The sequence below is a fragment of the Dryobates pubescens genome, chromosome 20 (genome assembly GCF_014839835.1).
Source record: "Dryobates pubescens isolate bDryPub1 chromosome 20, bDryPub1.pri, whole genome shotgun sequence".
NCBI lineage: Eukaryota > Metazoa > Chordata > Aves > Piciformes > Picidae > Dryobates > Dryobates pubescens.
Window position 1 is genome coordinate 11,405,899 of NC_071631.1, and position 20,844 is coordinate 11,426,742.

The following is a 20,844-nucleotide window of genomic DNA, read 5'->3' on the forward strand; positions in this document are numbered from 1 at the left end:
TTCTGATTTGTTTTAGATGCCAGGCCAAAACATCTCAAAATCTTTTCAAGCAAAGGCATGGTATGAAGGTGATGTATGTAGATATTCCATAAAAACAGAAATGAAGAGGATTTACCTTTTCTTTTCACATATATACCTCTGTGCATGCAAAAAACACAAATTAGAAAAGTAGCAAAGTGCATGTTTTCTTTGGGAATCTTTGATGTGAGACTCACAGAAAAGAAGCTGATTTCTCTTTGGGGCTGGTGCCATAGAGGTTCCACACTGTAGGCTTTAAAAATATGTAACTCACTGCTTTTTGTTATTCCCAGTATATGATAGCTGTGTGAGTTCTTTGTTACTTCCATGTGTTGATAGTAGATCCAGAGAAGGGGCCTTAAAGATCATCTATCTCTAACCCATGGCAGGGACACCTCCCACTAGCCCAGGTTGCTCAAGGCTTCATCCAACCTGGCCTTGAATGCATCCAGGGAGGGGGCATCCATGACCTTCTTGGGCAACCTGTTCCAGGGTCTCACCACCTTCACAGAGGGACCTTGGCCGGCTGGACAGAGGGGTGGAGTCCAGCGGCATGAGATTTAACACATCCAAGTGCTGGGTTCTACACATTGGCCACAACAACCCCATGCAGTGCTACAGGCTGGGGTCAGAGTAGCTGGAGAGCAGCCAGGCAGAAAGGGATCTGGGAGTACTGGTTGATTGTAAGCTGAATACAAGCCAGCAGTGTGCCCAGGTGGCCAAGGTGGCCAATGGCATCCTGGCCTATATCAGGAATGGTGTGGCCAGCAGGAGCAGGGAAGTCATTCAGCCCCTGTACTCAGCACTGGTTAGGCCACACCTTGAGTACTGTGTCCAGTTCTGGGATCCTCAGTTTAGGAAAGATGTTGATTTGCTTCTATGTTTCCAGAGAAGGGCAACAAAGCTGGTGAGGGTTTTGGAGCACAACCCTATGAGGAGAGGCTGAGGAAGCTGGGGTTGCTTAGCCTGGAGAAGAGGAGGCTCAGGGGAGACCTTCTTGCTCTGTACAACTACCTGAAGGGAGGTTGTAGCGAGGTGGGGGTTGGTCTCTTCTCCTAGGCAACCAGAACCAGAACAAGAGGACACAGTCTGAAGCTGTGCCAGGAGAGGTTTAGGCTGGATGTTAGGAGGAAGTTCTTCATAGAAAGAGTGATTGGCCATTGGAATGGGCTGCCCAGGGAGGTGGTGGAGTCACCATCACTGGAGGTGTTTAGGAAGAGACTGGATGGGGCACTTGGTGCCATGGTTTAGTTGATTAGATAGTGTTGGATGATAGGTTGGACTCAATGATCTCAGAGGTCTTTTCCAGTCTGGTCTATTCTGTTCACTGTAAATTGTCAGATGTGGTTAAGTGATGTTAATTTATGCACTGTTCTCATTACCCCAAGTTTTGTCTGATAGAAAGTAAAATACATTTGTACTTGTATTAACTGAAACAAGTTGAAACAATGCTGGCTTAGGAAGGAAGGAAGTAAATTCTTTTTTTTTTCTGTACCAGTTACTTTTCCTGAAACCTTAGACATTTCTTTATTTAAAAGGCTCTTACTTGTCATCTCCTCATGATTTTCCACTCATTTGCTTATTCTGAGCCATTTGCTCCCTACCTGACATCCTCACAAGAGATAGGGAGCAGAGGAGCTGAGCTGGAGCTATTCTCAGGCTTGTGCTGTGTTTTTTAGTCCTGACACTTGCAAAGCCTTAGGAGAATGGCATTGATACCACACTTACTCAAAAGCAGAAGCTAGTGTCAGTATGTTCTGCAAGAGGAAATCTAATTATAATTGTATTGCAACTTCAGCCAGATTCCCTGACAAAAGGGGTGCCTGGACTGCAGCTCCACAGAGATTCAGAATGTTCCCATTTCCTCTCACTTTTACTTCCACAGGGCTTCTCTGCCTCTGGGCTCTGGTGCAGTGGAGTGATTGACGTTTATGTGACCCTGGTATTGTGCTGCCTTCAGTATTTTTGTTGTTGTTCTAAGACCGCTCATCCACCTCCAGCAAACATTCTGCCTGGTGTTCACCTGTGTTGGTGAAGTAAGAATAAGACAAAAAGGGGAAGAGGGAGAAATGGTCCGTGGCAAAATTTCTGGTTTACTTTTTTCTTCTTTTTCCTGCAGCCATGGCTGTGTAATGACTCATTTTTCATTGTACAGCTTTCTTTGATATACCAGGGGAAGACCTGGATTTGTTTGCTCTGAAAGACTCTTTTAGCTTTGTTCAGCAGACATAAAAAACCATCAGATTTTAGCACCAGACCTTTTCTGCTAGGGTCTTCTAGTCTTAGAGATTATTAATCTCTTGCAAAATTCCCGTGGTGTTTATATTTTTTGTCTTTTCTCTCTAATATCATAAAAGGGACAATGTAAAAGAAATGAGAGTACAGAAATTTGAGAGAAATAAATGATGTACATTATGCTTGTGAGCTAGCAGAGGGAAAGAGATGAAGACAAGGACAAATAAAACTGTGAAGACAGATGGCAGAAGGACACAGAATACATAGCAGTGAATAGCATCCCATTTTGTTTTTCAGTTTGGAGTTGCATATTTGTTGGGCCTCTGCCCTGCTCTGTTGCATCTGGAGTGTTGTGTCCAGTTCTGGGCCCCTCAGTTCAAGAAGAACCTCAAGGAACTGGCAAAGATGCTAAAGGGAGTGGACATCTCCCTTGTGAGGACAGGCTGAGGGAGCTGGGGCTCTTTAGCTTTGTGAAGGTGACCTCATTTCTGTTTATAAAGAAGTGCAGGGCAGTGTCAGGAGGATGGAGCCAAGCTCTGCTCGCAGATGTCCAATGACAGGACAAGGGGCAGTGGGTGCAAGCTGGAGCAGAGGAGGTTCCATGTGAACATGAGGAAAATTTTTTCACTGTGCGGGTGACAAAGCCCTGGAGCAGGCTGCCCAGAGAGGTTGTGGAGTCTCCTTCTCTGGAGACATTCAAAACCCATCTGGATGTGTTCCTGTGTGGCCTGCTCTAGGTGATCCTGCTCTGGCAGGGAGGTTGGACTTGATAATCTTGTGTGGTCACTTCCGACCCCTAACACCCTAATATTCTGTGGTTGGATTGTATGGACTTATTGTAGTGGTGGATGACAGAAATGCCATTGCTCACAGAGAAATACAACTGAGCAATCATCAAGAGATTGATAAATAAATAAATAAGTGGAGCAATAGCGATGACTGCAAGTTGATTTGTAATTTCTTTTTTCCTTTCTTCCTCCTCGTAAGTTGAGTCCAGAGTCTGAATAATTGCCTGTTGTTGTTAATATTTTTAGGATAATTGCCCAAGTGTGGCTGTTTTCCTGTAGTTAATTCCATTTTTCCTTGAAAATGAAGTATTTGTGTGTGGAGGAATTCTTGTAGGACTGGAAAAGCTATTTACTATTTAAAGCCGGAAATAATTAAAGACATCTGAGGAGGCATTGTCTTTAATTCCAAATGTTGCAATAAAGAACATTGTTAAGAGTTCATACTCATGTCCGTTGTGTTCATCATTCTCTTTATTAAAGTCTTGTCTTGGTGCAACCTGATGAAAAAAAAGCAAACATTGTGATTTAAAACCAGTGGTGATGTTAAGTGGCCGAGGAGGTTGGACATAACTTTACTCTTTAAAACAAGGCTGTGTGGGGTTTTTTCCAACGTATTTTTTTTTCCCCTCTTCTTAGGATCAGTGGAAAACCAGCCAGCTGTTCTCCACTTGGTGCTCTTTGAGCATCTGAAACCTTTTAGAGCAAAGCTAGTCAGAGTTTCCAGTATATTGTAAACATTCCTGCAGCCCTGGTGAACATGCTGACATAACCCTCTCTCTAGGAGGCACAATGTAAAGTCTGAACAGAGGACCCAAAAATGTGGTAGCTTTATTTAATAGTCTCACTTAAAAGGAAAAAATAAAGTGTTCTATTAACTATTTACAGCCTTTCCTTTTCTTTCACCACTTTCTCTGGAGACCTACTGGTAATAATGAAATATGTATTTAAAGGGAAGCTCCAGTGGTATGGAAAAAAATGTAGCAGTTGATTTTTAATCATTGTCTGCTGGACTCTTGTGTCCCTCAAGATGCTTATAGAGATGTCATGACAGCTTTTTAATGATACCAACTATGAGAGTGCTTCAAGATAATAGAAAGCTGTATGAGATGAGAAAAGTATTGCCTTGTGAGATGAACAGCACCAGGATATCATGCTATGGCTCAGCTAACTGCTGTAAATTGCTATCCTAATAATTAATGTGGTTCAGGGCTATAGATTTTGACCTCACTAAATGAATATAAAAGCAATGAGGTAAATGTCAGAACTGTTCCCTCACTGTGCTGAAAGGTTTCCCTTTCACACCTGCATGTGTTGAGATTCAAGTGAAGGATATTTCAAGAGTGTCTATAACCTTCATGAAATGAGAGGAGCCTTCAGCTGGCTAAAGAAAGTCTTGCAAATGATTGAATTTAATTAGTGATTTTTAATTAGCATGAAATGTTTCAGGCTGTCACCTTTTTGGGGTCACTTAAAAACTATCTACAAAAATAGTATAAGGGATGACTTGGTTCCTTTTGTTGTTGCTGGATGATTGTTTGCTGGGCTGCAATTACACTTGGAAATCTTAAGTTGACTTTTACTGTTTATGTATTTTGTACAATGTTTCTCCAGCTTTATTAACAACACATCCAACCCTCACTGAGGAGCTGAAGTTAATCTTCCAAGCTGTACTTTTATTGAAAAAATGATATGAAAATCTATGTCCACCATAGAAGCCTCTTAGCAAGAAGAAACTGAGATGAGTAGATACTCATCATTGCTAAGTATTGAGTTACTGTATTGTGCACAACAGCATGGATATTATTATTCTGAATCCTAACCTATAATTTTAGCCATAAAAATAGTTACCTTAAATATGCAGGATTACAAAATGAAGAGTGTCTCCTTGGACCTTTTTGTACAGGCAACTGACGGGGTTGATTTTGGAGTTCTTCTCTTGCTTATTCAAAACTGGGATTTGGTGGTTTAGCCATCATTGTCTAAGGGTGAAAGAGGATTGGTGGGAAATAATTTATTTTATTAAAGGCTTTGTGATCTAGGATGTTTTTATCAGCACCTCTTTGAAATAATAAACCTGGCATGCTGTAAGCTGAAGTAATTAGTTTGATATTTCACTCTGAATTCTGCATTGGAAAAACTGGGGACGGTCTTAATACTGTTACTTCATCCTCGTCGTCGTTCATTTGCCAACCACTATTGGCTCTGTCTCTCACAACACACTTGGGCTGTTCTTTGTTAGTGTTAAGTGATTCTTCTTGCCTGGCTCTCCTCCTCTGCCTAGTGATGGCTCCCATAGTTTGTCCCTCAGATGGTTTCTTTTATTCACCCTCCAGCTCTCCATGCCACAGCACTGTTCTCTGATCCCTATCTTTTCCTTTGCTCCTCTTCTCTGTATCTCATGAATCTATTTACTATCTGTGCTGCTGACTTTCTGGTCCACCTTTTAATTACAGTCTTGTCTCCTGTTATCTAAGCCATTATCTTCACCTGTCTCTCTAATTCTCCCCTCCATGTTCTCCTTGTTGGGGTTTAGCTGTCGTCTCAGCATGTAAAAGCCATGACTATTAATCTCCATCCTAATCCTCCTCTCTTGATAGCTGAGCCTCTGTGGCCTTTCATGTATGTGGTGTATCTAAATCTTGGCGACAGTTTCTGCAGAGTTGAGCAAAATTAAAATGTTTTCCTCTCCAGCCACATTTACAGCACTTGCCCTGCCTTTTAGCCTACATCTCATTCATCATTTGGCAGTTGCTGGGATTTTTTCTGTTTGCATAGCACCTCGCACGCCACCACCTTGTCATTATGATAATGAGGAATAGTTATTATAATTATTAGTGTGCTTAACCAATGCCTAGCTAATTTGTGAGCCATTAATTTTTGAATGGAATGCATTATTCTCCTCCTTTCACAGAAGTGTGACACTACACATGTGGAATATTATTTACTCTAAATTCATTAACGGCTTTAAGTAGGGGTTTAGTTTGTTAGTGTTATCTCGTGATTTGTTTAAAATGTAAGTACATAGTTTAAAATAATAACTGCATTGTAAATATCAGTCATTGTTAGAGCTTACTTGAAGGAATGCAGGCCAGCTTTTTGATGTTAACATCTCAAATTATGCAAACTGTAAACAATTTGTAAGTGGATTTGAGCTTTTTCTCAGGAAGACAAGCTCATCTTATACTTAAAATCAGGGGAGGAAAGATAAAATTGTTCTTCACTTTATATTTTTGGCTTTATTTCTTTGAAATGATGAAACAAGTTAGAATGCTTTCTAACAACTTCGAAATATTAAAGTGCCCAGGGACAGGATAGGGATGATGTTTTGAAGGCAATAAATATTTCAGCTTCACATTTCAGTCTTTCTTCTTCATTCCTTTGATCTGGCTTTGGTTTAGTTATCATTCCGCTTGAATGACTTCACACTGTCTTTCTTCCTCTCCACACCAAAAAGAAGTGTTCTGCACATATTCCATATGTTGTGGGAGAGCCCTGGTTGATCCCCATTGTTTGCTGGTTAGTAGCTGCCTCTGCAGTAAGATACTCCAGCCCCAGCTGGGATGGGGGCATTCAAGCCCAGTATGTAATTTACACAGGGAGCTGGTACGTAACTACCACTGTTTGCTCAAAATAGTAGAGCAGGAAAAGTGAGATTGTTTTTTGTTTATTTCAGAGAATGGATATTGCTACTGAATCACAGAGTGTCAGTGGTTGGAAGGGTCCTCAAAAGATCATCCATTCCAACTCCCCTGCCAGAGCAGGATCACCTAGGGCAGGTCGCACAGGAACACATCCAGGCAGTTTGTTAATGTCTCCAGAGAAAGAGACTCCACAACCTCTCTGGACAGCCTGGTTTAGTTTAGAAGGAACCTTTAAGATCATCTAGTTCCAGAACCCCCTGACATGGGTAGGGACATCTCCCACTAGACCAGGTGGCTCAAAGCCTCATCCAACCTGGCCTTGAACACTTCCAGTGAAGGGGCATCCACAAGGTCCCTGGGCAACCTGTTCCAGTGTCTCACCACCCTCATTCTAAAGAATTTCTTTCTTATATCCAGTCTAAATCTACCCTCTTCCAGCTCAGAGCCATTGCCTCTTGTCCTATCATTACAAACCCTTGTAAAATGTCCCTTTCCAGCTTTCTTGTAACCCTCTTTCAGGTACTGGAAGGCTGCTCTAAGGTCTCCCTGGAGCATCATCTTCTCTAGGTTTACCAACCTCAGAACTCCCAGCTTGTCCCCATGAGGGAAGTTCTGCAGCCCTGTGATCATCAGACCTGATCTATGTGTCCATACACTGGATGGACATTCAGGTCTGTAGATTAGACACAAAAATATGATGGTCATTTTCCTGAATTTTGCTTTTCCTGGGAATGTTGTGTATGTTTTAACAAAGGTTTATGTTTTTAAGTACTCGGTATGCTGTGTGTTATGTTGTCTAGTGAGTTGTGTTCTCCTCTGGGAACATGTGTTTATATAGCTATTTTAAAGTCTAACTGGACTATATAAATGGTCATCAGTGATTTTGTTTCAACAGGGATTAGTAGAAGAGTCAGGTTTTTTTATTTCTTGTGTCAACAAATAAAAAGGGAAGTTGTTTAGAAACAAACCCAGCAACATCCTTCTTCAGCAAGTGAATAGTTTGCAGTTTGGAAGGGAAAGGAAGGAATGGGCAAAGACTTGTGTAAGCACAGCACATCTACGTGCATAGGATCAGAGCAGGTATGTAGTGTGAGGTCTGCAGGGCTCTCAGCAGGAGAGCCTGGTCTTTCTCAGCAGATCACTGACTGAAGATCTTGGCTTTGCCAGTAGGACTGAAGGCTCACCTGCCATTCTGCTTTTCCCATGCCTCAACCTGATGGAGCAAGATTCATTTTTGTCTACAGGCATGCATTCATACTAACCTGTGGCAGACTTAGGACATCAAGACTTTGATCTTATGAAATCCCCTTCTAAGTTTTGGAAGCTTATTCAGTGGCAAAATGTGTCCTTACCATACAAATCCCTTGCTCTGCTTTTGAGCTCCAGTACAGTTGGGAAGCAAAGCTCTGGGCACGGGTGCGTGCTCATTGCTGCCAGCAGTTTTGGAAAACCTGGCAGAGCATTGGCATGTTCATGAATTAAAGCCTGGTATAATTTTTATAACAAAAGCTCAGGAGTTTCACAGTCTGCTTCTCTTTCCCCATTGAGAAAGGTGGCTCCCATCCAGTGCCATCATGTCTGGTGTGGCATAGGCTGGCCCATTGCGAAAGAACCCAAAATTGTGATGCTGGCACCAGTCATGGAGCCATGTATTAATGGAATGGATTTGCCTGTCCCTTCCACTGTCTCTGCCCAACACTGGAAGAAGGGAGGAAAAGATAACCTATGCCCCAGCTTCTTTTGCTAAGACACTGTGGCACTGCTTGCAGCCAGAGCCCTACACAGCTGCATGCTCTTGGGGCAGCTCATTCTGAGCCGATGCATCCCTTGCAGCAAGTGCAGAGGCCGCTGTGCCCTTTCTCCGAGTGGACACCCTGGTGAAGCTTCCTCACTCCTGCTGACCTTGTAGGTATACCTTTGATCTGGGAAAGAGATTTCACCCTGCCTGTGCCAGCTGCCGCACCCCGCCCCAGAACGCCGGGACCGTTCCCATCGCCCGCGCTGGGTGAGAGCAGCGCCCCCTGGCTGCCGCCTCGGCTCTCGGGCGCTTTGCTGTCGGCTCCAGTCTGGGGCTGCAGCTCGACCCCTGCCTGCTCGCTGCCACAAAAGGCTCCCGCCTAGCTCGGTCCAGCTTTGATCCAGCACGCAGCCTTTAGCCATGCTGCTTCTGAGATGCTGCCTCGACCGCTCCGAAAAGGGTGGAGCGGATTGTCTCCCTGTGTTCAGTTGCTACCTCTTGGAAGCCGTTTTACAAAGCAAGGAAAACATTTATGATTAAGCATGAAGAGAAAGTATGTAAGATGTTTATATTTTCCATTTATCAGTGCACTTCAGAGTGCTGCCTTATGAAATTGCAATTCTGGACTTCACAGTCCACTTCCACTGCGATGGTTTGTGCCATGTAAGATTGTTAATTCTGTGCTTTATACACTGAAACAAGAAGAATTTGTTTCTTTTTAAATTGGGGCCAAAGAGTAAATTCACCCTAGTTTAATATTCAAGCCGGCTCAGCTTTAGGGGATTTAAGTGATATAATTGTATTGTATTCGGCCCCGCAACTAGTCCAACTGGAGAGAAAAAAAAAAAGATCTTCAAAGTGAATATTTTAGTGCTTCATGCAAGGCACATTGCTCAGTGTCTTGGGGGAAGGAAAAAAGGAAAAGTAAAGCTTTTCTTATATTTGTGAACCGTGGTCCATTGTTGTACGTGTTTTCTAAGCTTCTGTACAGATCTCAACTGCACAAAAAGTAGAGCTAGCTCCCACATCCCTAAAAAAAAAGGCAAGTTTTATTCCTGGTTATAATGAGATGTTGCATCTATTCATGGGATTAAGTCCTTGAAAGAAAGGAAGGTGCCTAAACCCAGATTCCTAAAAGTTTACATCACCATATTTCAAAATAAAAATACCATTCCTCAGGAAGAAGATGCATAAATTTGGAGGCTCACTAACAGCACAAGCACTGACACCTTGTCCTTTTACATTTAGATTTGTTGCATTTCCATCTGATTGGACCAGAAATGTTGTTTGGGTGTCTCTTGACACTTAACCAGTGTGGATATATTTGAATCAGCTTCAGGTTTTGGTTTTGTTTCCAGTGTGGAGTTGGAAGTATTGGGTGTATTTTGTGGGGAAGGAGATTCATTACCCAGTACCTAAAACTGAATTAAGCATCTCTGGGAGGAGAAGTTGAGGTTTGATCTTCTTGATGTTTTCACCAAGGTAACACATGTGGGTGGGTGCTCTGCTGGTGAGCCATGCTGGCTCCTGTCTTCCCTCTAAGGTGCTGAGCCCCATACAGGTTTCAGCCTCTTATATATCCTCCCCTGTGAACTGCTGGTGGATTTTGTTGTGGGAAAGGGAAAGGATGTGTTCACTGTAATTCAGTATCAAATAGCTATTAGAAATGTCTGCATTCAGCAGATCCCTAGTCCATGGGTTTCAGGGGGATAATTGAGCCTTTGCAGCTCGAGCTGACACATCACGAGCTCATCAGACAGTTCATATCATTTTTTAGCTCTGGAAGCATTACTGGTGTGCCCATTCCAAGAAATACCTGAGGATTTTTGTATTGGCAATTTTCATCTTTTGGATCCCCTGTAGTAGAAATTTAAATCCTAAATGGCCTTTTTGCCAGTTGAATTTAGATGAAGAGGAGAAAAATATGTTGATTTTGGTGGTGTTGGGTTGTGGGTTTTTTTGATGATGTGCAATTTTAATTGACTGGAAAATATGGTAACTTAGATTAATTTACAGATTGTCTTCCCCCTCAAAGGAGCTTTGAAAATGGAATTGTTGAGGCAGTAGAAATAGAGTGGATCTGTGTAGGGGTGATGGATGCTCTCTAGCAAATGGGAAGAAATTCATACAACAGTTACCATAAAAAAAGTGATACTGGATTTTGTTGTGTTTTGCTTCAGCTTCTGCTGGGTAAAAAAGGTGTTTTCCTTTTTCTGTAGAGGAAAGAGCAGTCTCCCTGTGTCTCAGTTCTCCCATCAGGTACCAAAATCATAAGGTACCAAAATCAATTATTTTTTTTTTAATACAATATGTGCATAATGCAAACCCTATAAAGTAAACAGGGATAGACTTAACTCATGGCTTGTGGCATGTCTTTGATCTCTTTGCTAATGGAATTACCCTGCTCTCCTCCACTGCAAACAGACGCTTTGTGAAGATGTAGGATTATGTTCTTTGTCCCATTGTCAGAGTCTGGTATGAAAACCACAGAAGAGGATGTGAAGACTGTAACTTTGGGCTTGGCAGCTTCCTGACCTTTATAAAAGGCTCGCTCAGTGCTGTAATAGCTCGTTCACTGCTGGCAAGGTGACAGACTAGATGAATTAGCTGGGCTTTTCCGTCTCCTATGTGTCAGATTCTTTGTTTTATATGGAAATAATTTCTGTCAAAACGGGAAATTTATCATGAGGTACTTCCTCTGCCTGTAAAATGGAAATGTCAACCACAGGTCTGTTTGAATGTGTCTTCTGTTACAAACCACTGGTGGAGCCAGCTTTGTCCATTGATACCACCATTGTGTTCCCTGGTGTTTGAACACAAAGTCAGGCACTCCACTGACCTGCCATAATAGAAACATGTAATGGAAAGTGAACAGCCCTGCCTGATGGTCTGGCTGAGGAATCACAGGAAAATTTCTGAAATGGTTAGAGGTTATCAGGGTTTTTTTGGTCTACGATGTGTCCATATGATGGATGTGTCTACTTTTCAGGTGTATATATGTCTGTGTGCATCTGTGAACACAACAAGCTGTGTGTGCATTGCTATTGATATACTATGGTGTCTTCAGAAACCCAAGCAGATTCATAGATTCATAGAAATCATAGAAAAGCTTAGGTTGGAAGGGACCTTAAAGATCATCTAGCTCCAACTCCCCGCCGTGGGCACGAACACTTTCCACTAGTCCAGGCTGCTCAAGGCCTCATCCAACCTGGTATTGGAACACCTCCAGGGAGTGGACATCCACAACCTCCCTGGGCAACCTTTTCCAGTGTCTCACCACCCTCACTGTAAAGAATTTCTTCTAATCTCCAGTCTAAATCTGCTCTCCTCAAAGCTTCAATCCATTCCCTCTCATCCTATCACTACAAGCCCTTGTAAAAAGTCTCTTACTGGCTTTCTTGTAGGCCACTTTCAGGTACTGGAAGACTGCTCTAACGTCTCCCTGGAACCTTCTCTTCTCCAGGCTGAACAGCCTCAACTTTCTCAGCCTGTGTCCATAGGGGAGCTTCACTAGCCCCTCTGTTCATGTTTGTGGCCTCCTCTGGACCCATTCCAGCAGATGTCTATATATGTATTGACATGAATATGTCACAGAGCATAGGCTATTAATATGAAATATCTTTGCATAAAGATTTAACATCTGTCATTATTTAAAAGGCTGAGCAGATATTACAGCATTATGTGTTGCTGATAGATTAAGAAGGTACCATATGTCACACGTTACCCTGCTTTGCATTTTGATATGTGTCAAGCAGTGAGTAATCCTGCATCCTGTCTGGGCAAAGATGGCACTGGGATAATTTTGGGGGGTTTGTTTTCAGTGGGAGAGGATGATCATATGAAAAGAAATTAATTTATGTATTGGGGGAGACAGTATATTTTTAAATGTGAGGTTAAAAAGAGGGGGTTGTAAAGCCAGTAGTAAACCAAGTCCATGCAGATGTTGAAGATGGAGCAATTGTAAGCTGAGAGGACTGTGTTTGGGGTGCAAAAATCAGGAAGAGAAAGCGAAAATAACTCGCAGCCTTCTGTTCCCTTCTTCAAAGTATTGCTGTGGAAGTTTGGCAGAAGCTGGGACAGGAAATTGAAATCTGAATACTATTTTAAATGGAGAGGGTTAAAGGGCTCTCTTTTAGACTGGCACACTTGTTCTTTTATTTGATACTTGAACTCTGCAAATTTTCTGTGACTTTCTAGGGAGAAGGAGGAGCAGCTGACTCGGGTGACAGAGGTACAGAGGCTGCAAGCCCAGCAGGCAGATGCTGCCCTGGAGGAGTTTAAGCGGCAGGTGGAGCTGAACTCAGAAAAAGTCTATGCTGAAATGAAACAGCAGGTGAGAAGGTCACAATGCTAGCCTTTCTGAAACTCCGTCTCAGTAGGATAGCATATTCTGATCTTATAATGCCAGAAACATGCTTCACTTGAGAGTGCTACATCAAAATCTTTCACAATGTAGTGTCTTTGCTAGCAAGTCAGAAAGGGATGTTGGCGGCTGTTTCATCTTTCTAACAAAGCCAGGATTGTCATTGTTACAAAGATATCCATGGTTGTGATACTGATTAGGGATTTTTCAGGAGTGAGAGTATAAAGTGTTAGTTTATACACCCCTGTGGAATGGCATTTGTAATTTTCCACTTAAATGTGTGCCTCTTCCTACTCTTTTCAGGATGATTCCTTCATCCGTTAATTAGGTCCTGTAATCAGTTTGAGCCTAAACAGGGACAGAGCCATGGTGGCTGCTGGTAGGCATATGCAGAGGACAGAAAATTCCACTTTTTACTGTTCTTGAAATTAGTAGCAGGAATTTATATAAAAATATTTTAGTGTCTTAAATTCCTTCTGGAGCAAACAATAGTTAAAGCACTGTCAGTGGAATTTTGCAAATGCAGCACCATGAGTGAAGTAAGGAACAAATGACAGGTGATCAAAAAACAAGGGGAGACAAGTATCCAGCTCTGAAGCCCTCAACACAGGAAGGACATGGAGCTGATGGAGTGGGTCCTGAGAAGGGCCACTGAAATGATCAGGGGACTGGAACACCTGTCCTACAAGGACAGGCTGAGGGAGCTAGGGCTGTTCAGTCTGGAGAAGAGAAGGCTCTGGAGACACCTAATAGCAGCCTTCTAGTACCTACAAGAGCTACAAGAAGTCTGCAGAGGGACTGTTTACAGAGGCCTACAGTGACAGGATGAGGGGCAATGGTTTGAAATTAGAGAAGAGTAGATCTAGTTCCAATCCTCCTGGCACAATCACTAGCCCAGGTCACTCAAGGCCTCAGGTTCTGGAAGGCTGCTCTAAGATCTCCCTGGAGCCTTCTCCAGGCTGAACAGCCCTAACTCTCTTAGCCTAGAAAGACCAGGAACAGTTCCATTCACTTAAAAAACAAACAAACCAAAACAGCAAACAAAAAAAAGCAATCCACACAAACAGACAAAAAAATAAAACTGCCAAAGAATTTGGGAAATGTAGTCAACTGTCATTTCAAAATGACTGTAAATTTCTTTCAGTATATTACTGTGTTCTGGCAAATTTTGAAGACAAATTTTTTCTGTACTCCAAGAATCAGCCATGGGTTTATTCTGTCCCTGTTTTCATGCTAAAATAAATAGTAAATGATACTGTACAATTGAGTAGTGCTGTTCTGCAGGAACAAAGGTTCAAGGAAATACATCAAAGAATCACTACTGAAGCTGTCTTCATAGCTTTGTCCTTTCTCATTCTCATTCTTCTGCACACACGTACTCTTCAGATAAATCACCCCTTAGATTGTAACATATTGGAAAATTCTGTTTTTTGTGGTTAGGTGCAATGTATTACTTATAAAACAAAACCTGTAGTAGCTATAGCAACGCTGTTCTTTTAACTGCACTAGAAATACCAGGCTTCTGAAGCCATTTTTGTTGTGTGGTGAAGTTAATTATGGAGATAAGTAGGATGGGGTCTGGCATTTTCAGTTCTTGTAATCAATATTTGATTCATTAGTTTGGCTCTGTGATTTTTTTTTGCCATCTGCTTCCTATTTTGTCAAGCTTGTGATTAGTAAGAGTCACCTGATGCTCATTGATAGGCAAGTGGGACATTTTTAACTCTAAGTTCTGCAGGTTTTGTAATAGTAACTAGCAAAAAAAGAAACCCTGACTATGTCATGGTACTTCAGATCTAATGTTTCCTGGGTTTGGCAAATAACCATCAAGAGCCTTCAGTACATTTGTAGGAAATATATGAGTGTGACCTAACCACTAAAGCACAAAAGCCAGCAGAGCTAAAGCACCTTTACATATGTTTTTACTATTTCACTTTTTAGAATGTTTTCATTCTCTTAAGGATAAAAATCCTTCAATAAAGTAACAAGATCTTTTTTTTTTTCCTGTTTTTTATTGAGCTGAGTAAAATATGGCAATGAACATGCAATTTGAGTAAATTTGGAGGCAGGAGGAATTATTCATATAGTAGTCATTGGATTCCTTTTTGCTTAAGAGCAGGTAGTAGCAGTGAGGTTCAAGAGCTGCTGGAAGGATAACTTGTTCCTTTCTGTTCTATTTTTCCACTTTCTATCTGGCCAACTGTTTCTAGTCCTATATCTTCCTCTCTTGGTGCAGGATTTTCCAATATAATGCTTTTGCCACTCTTGAGTGCTGCCTTTTCTCTTTTTTCCCCTGGCTTAGAAGTGATGTCCAGGCCACTTGGCAAAGACATCTGTTGAAGACAGAGCATTCCCTTAGGCCAAACAGGATTTTGGCTTGTGGTTCAGGAATTTCTGTGTTTCTTCTTTTGGTGCAGCAGGAGGACTTGCAGCAGCACTGGTCCCTCATGATATCTACACCCCTTGTCTCTCTGATTTAGGTTTATTCGCTGCTTGTGTTGGGACCTAGCTCTAGAAGTAACTGATGAGTATGCACTGCAGCATAGTGCTGTGTATACATACATAAAAATATATATTTATTAATTCCCTGGAAAACATGCCTGATGTACAGCTAACAGTTGTGCTTTTGATACAAAAGCCTTTGTTAATTGAGTTAAGAAATTGCTTCCTTGATGCTGTGTGCTGGAGTCTGTGGGACTCATTATTCAGAGGCGATGACTATCTTCAGAGAACTTCACTTGAAGCCAAGTAATTCTCTTTTAAGTTATTTTACTGATTTAATGTAAACTCACTTTAAATGTCTATTTGTGCACTGACTGATGCATGATTTCCTTTGAATTTCCAGGGGCAATATATTTTTGTGTGAAATATATTTGATTCTATAATGTATCTAGAAAAAAAAAGCTCCATTTTGAATGGGATGCTCACTGCTGCTGAGTGAAAAACTGAGCCAATACGTTGTAATCAGGGAGTGGCATGATAGAGGTGATTGCTATATCCTTAAGTAACTAATAACCCTGTGGGGAGTGAACATTCATTCTCACTACATACAAATAGCGTTGTTCTCATTCTGAGCAGGTTGCATTCTCCTCTTTGATGGTTTGCAAACAACTGGAGAAACGTCAGAATGTTTCAAGCTATGCCTTAAAAAAAAAAAAAATTAAATATTCCCTTTCTTTTACCATGTAGATGGAAAAGGTTGAAGCAGATCTAAGCAGATCAAAATCGCTCCGGGAAAAGCAATCGAAAGAATTCTCCTGGCAATTGGAGGAGCTGAAGCAAAGATGTGAGCAACAGGTCAGTCAGTTTGCCCCTTAGGGTGGATGGGAGGAGAGACATCTTCTCATGCAGGTGTAGGTCAGCTCCTGTGGCAGACTGAGTCCTTCTCTCTCTGTGTGTGGCTTTTCTTTGTGTAAAGAGAGAATTTATAGGTATGCAGAGTTTATGTGATGGGGGATGGAGAGAGAACAGTCTACACAGAAAATATTTTTGTTTCCTCTTCACAGTCCTCTGTAACTCTGTCTTGTTCAGATTTTTTCCCAGCCCTACAGGTGGCAACACCTATTTTCCTAATTCCCAGATGAAATTATTTCATGTGCTACCTGTTTTTCTTCTCATCAAGAGACAGCATTTTACTCTTTTTATCATTTTTAACAAGGGGAGTGTTCATGTGAATGCTTGTTTTGGCCCATCAGTAGTGATTTTCTTTATTGTAATTTCAGGGTTGGGAAATATTCAGGAAACATTTGGGTGGAGAAGAGAAACTTGAGTTCAGTAGTGTGGTGAAGTGTAAAGGGATAAAAATAAAATAGAAGCAGACAAATTACTGCACAATATGGACTTGAGGGTGAAGCAGGCCATCAGACACTTGTGTAAGGTGGTACTTGGTTGTGAAACTGAAGCGGGGTCTGTGGGGTAACACCTGCTAGAGGACTGAAGGTCTTTTTTTGTTACTTTATAGCAAGTATATGGCTAGCCCATAAGCTTAAAATTCTTTCCTGTCAATGTTTTTGTGTGGATATAAGTTTACATTTCCACCAGGGAAACGCAGTTTCATTTCTTCTCGTTTTCTGTACTGGTAAGAGGGTGAAATGCTGCAGTCGACTTGTGATAGGAGTCCTGCTCTGATCCATCTGGAAGGGGCTTTTTCAAGTCATTAAGGAGCAAGAGCACTTTGGTAGGTGTTGAGAGACACCTTTGCCTGTGCTTGGGAGGAACAATAGTGTGTTTTGTGCGTGGCTTTCTGAATAGGAGAGATCTTGCTGGTTCAGATCAAAGTATTTGCCTTATCCTCATTCAGAAGTGTCAGCATTACTAATTGGGTGGCCAGCTGACAGAGGGTGAGAAGCTGCCCTGTGTAACAGTGAGATGTGTCTGTGCAGGCGTTTTGTTTAACTGGGTGATGTTCTTTAGGATTTTTGTATTTAAGCATTCAGGAATAGTCTGAGATGAAGAGACACTAGGGGTTTTGTTTCATGCTTGCATTAAAGGTGAGGAAGTTTGATGTGTCAATTAAAGGTCACACTGGAGGGAGGATGCTGGGAGGTGTTGGGATTAGTTGGGCATCTGCCTTAAGGTGGAATTTTTTAATGGACTCTTTTGTTCCCATCACTTCAGTGATATGGTTGGTTCACTTTTTTCTTTGCAGTTCTCATAACTTATGGTGCATCTTTAAAGCCCAAAGTAAGCATTTACTTGAAGATTTTGTTCCCAGGTTTAGGAATATGATCTATAGAGAGAATACAAATCTGCAGTTCATCATGCATTGTGACATTACTGTTCCTACCTACACCTTCCCATAGACATAGTGAGAGCCATGGTCAAGCCATAGATGCAGCCTTCTGCCAAATATCTGGCTGTTTTTGCACACTGAAGGCAAATGATGATGCCCAGTAGTGGCATTGCTTAGATGTTTGCTTTCTTGTATCATCCTGACTGTTATATTCAAACCTGGAGGCTGGATTTTACAAAAAAACCCCCCAAACCCAACCAAACAAAAACCCCAACAAAACAAACAAAAAACTCCCAAGGCAACAACATCGATGTTGTGGTAAACATTAGTGAAAGGATTTTGCACTGAAGTCAGATATTTTCTTCTTCGCTTTTGTTTAGGATAGTTGCTTTTTGCTGTAAGAAAAAAAACTGCCAGACTTATGAAACATCCCTGAAACCCAAGTGCAGGGTTTCAGCACTAGAGAGCTAAACAATGAGAGCCTCAGAAGAATTTTCTGAGGAATCCTGTTTATGCCCTTTTAAAAAACTTATTTCTCTTCGTACTTGGTTTGGAATGTTCTTTGAAAGTTTGCAAACATGAAAAATGTGTGTCCCTTCCTGCAGATTGCAATGAGTTATCTTTGGAAACCTCGTTCTTTTTGTCTTGTCATTTCTGCAGAACAAAGCTCCTTCAGCCCAGCCACAGAGCAGCATGAGCTCAGTTCTTCCACCTTCAAATTTCCTTCCAGTAGTTCCAGCTTCCCTCTCTCTGCATTACTTTGTATTTATGCTTCAAAGCTTCTAAACCATTTTTAAAGCAGACTTTACTATGCCTTGTTTTACTGCATTTTCCTTTGGTTGTTACTTGGGGAGGAATGGACTGATTGAAACTGTTTAAGTAGAGCAGTAAATGAGAATTGGTGGTGATTTCAGCAGGGCTCTAGCAGGCTTCCAGTCAGGAAATAGGCACCCAACCAAAAAAAAAAAAAAAAAGGTGATACTTTAGCTACCTGAGAAATGTAGTAATTGCTCTGATATGTTCTGCCTCAAGCATCTGCATCTAATTGTCAAGTGGAATTTATACACAAAGGGAAGGAAAATTGACCTTCAGATAACATCTGGTGGAGGTTGGCACAGTGAGTGGCAGAGGCTGCACTGACAGCATACTGGACAATTCAGTTGCCCATAAATTTAATCAAGCTGGTGATAAAGAACCAAATGGTATTTTACCCAGTTCTTCAATCTAAGAGACACTTCGAAGTGCAGGAGAACTGGGGATTTACCTCTCTGCTTTATATGAATGTTTGCCTGGGCTTCACAGGACTCTCCTTGAACACTGATTTCAAAGAGATTACTGGTATGAACATGGGCTGTTGGTTGTGGAGCTGAAAGATTGCTCTGCCTGCAGATCTACTGATAGATATTGATATTTCTTGGGTGTTTATATTAATAAATAACCTGATATATATTTATGTATTTGTTAAGTTTCCTTGAAAAATAATTGGGGGGGAACTACAAACCCATAGCAGTTAATATTTTGTTGACTTCTTGAGTGCATTGGAATCCACTAATAAGGCAAAGACAACCATTTGGATCTTGCAGGATTTGGTTTCAGCTGTCACGTGTGGCTCCTGGTTCCAGCTTCATCTGATTCAGTGCCACTTTCTTTTGAAGTATCCACTGAGAACACTCTTAGAGAGAAACTGGTGGCTGCCTTTTTTTTTTCTCTAAATATACTTTAGCTCAACTTTGTTCTACTTGCAGCTGTTAGATTTGAAAGTATATTTTGAAGAAAAAAAAAAAAAAACTAACTCCAGCAGCACCACAGTTCCTATCTGCTGGGAGCAGCTGCTCTCGGCACTTCAAAGCCAGTGGACACCACAGCGAAGGCCTCAGCCTTTCCTGCCTTTGAAATGGTTGCAGTATCTATAGCTGGGCTTTATGGCACTGTCAGCACAGGAAAAAAGGTTGTTTGGGTTTTTTTGCACCCCTTCCCTTTTATTTTTTTCCCCTTTTTTTATTTTTCTTCTCCTGCTACTTTCTAATTGCATCCTCAGTGTGGCTCAGAATACCTGGGAAGTGTTTCTGCCCAAATGTTTGAAAGAACATCTGCCCAAACTTTTCAGTAGTGGATTTTAGACAGGTAAACTTGACCAAAAAAGTGAACAAATTTGCTTTTTTTGCCCCATATCCACATTAGTGAGGAACCCCCAGGCAGCACATCTCTTGGGGCAAGCTGTTGTCCCATGGCAGAGCGCTTGTGGTGGAGCAGAGATGCTTCACCGCAGAGTCAACTCTGCAACAAGCAGATGTTCATAAATTGCCATGAATAGAAAACTTCCATTGAGCTTTTGGAGATCTTACTGTTTCAGTGACATTAGTCTGTCCTTTTCCTATTAAGAAAATGCAGTAACAGATCACTGTGGTCACAGTTACGCCCATTTTTTGCTATAAATAGTTACTGAAGTGCTATGACTGAGCGAGTGTGAAAAAAATGAGATGTAAGATTAATAAGAAAGACAAACTCTATGGAATTTTATTTTTCTAGCAGGGAGAAGACACTGAAAAAGTCAGTGAATTATTGTCATAGCAGGATGGTATCACTTGCTGAGCTAGGGACATACTCTCTGAGATTAGATATCAACCTGAATGTATAAATAAGTCTTTTGTTTTCATTCATCTTTCCTTTAGTAGTGTTTATTCCATTTTAAAATGATAATTATTCATGCTTCCTTAGCAAAGTGGAAAGCTGTTACGTGAGAGCTGAAGAATCTCCTTATATCTCAGGAAATCCTTTCTTGTGACATTTATTGTTGGGTCCTGACTTCTGTAAAACTCATGAAGGAATAATTAAAGTTGTCGTCCTGTCCTATTTAGCCAAGTAAGAAAGAAACAGGACACCTTCAGAAATGTTTTACTGGGTATTTAACAAAATCACTTTGAAATGAAGGTAAAGATGAGAGAAGTAGTCTACACTTTAAAGTCTGGAGCAAGACAAAGGTGTGGCTGAGCTTAAATATATCGTTTATATTAAAGGAAGGGAGATAGATAAAGAAGGGCAGAATCAGCTGGTTAAAAGTGAAAAATGCCTGGCTGTAATCTTACCTGCCAGCAGCAAGGACAAGTGGCCAAGGTAGTGTTGGGAAATTGTTCTTATTTTAGCAGTTTGCTGGAGCAGAGGAAAGTATGCAGATTAGGAGGAGAGAAAGAATATTCTGTAGAACTTCCTGTTCATCTTTTCTGACTTTCTAGGGAGGCTAATTTAAAGAAAATGGTGTGGGTATCTCAGGTAAAACATGAATTTTGTAATCCCAACCGTTAGTTTTATACACAAGTGTATATATTTAG

The 20,844-nt window shown here is 41.4% G+C and overlaps 1 protein-coding gene across 1 annotated transcript in view; it reads left to right on the forward strand.

Moving 5' to 3' along the window:
• The window catches only part of CEP112 (centrosomal protein 112), a 162,430-nt gene that overhangs the window by 45,941 nt on the left and 95,645 nt on the right, over positions 1-20,844 (forward strand). The window contains exons 17-18 of the mRNA XM_009902668.2: positions 12,618-12,753; positions 15,973-16,080. Coding sequence (XP_009900970.2) covers positions 12,618-12,753; positions 15,973-16,080 — 244 coding nt within the window. The remainder of the gene's footprint in view (positions 1-12,617; positions 12,754-15,972; positions 16,081-20,844) is intronic.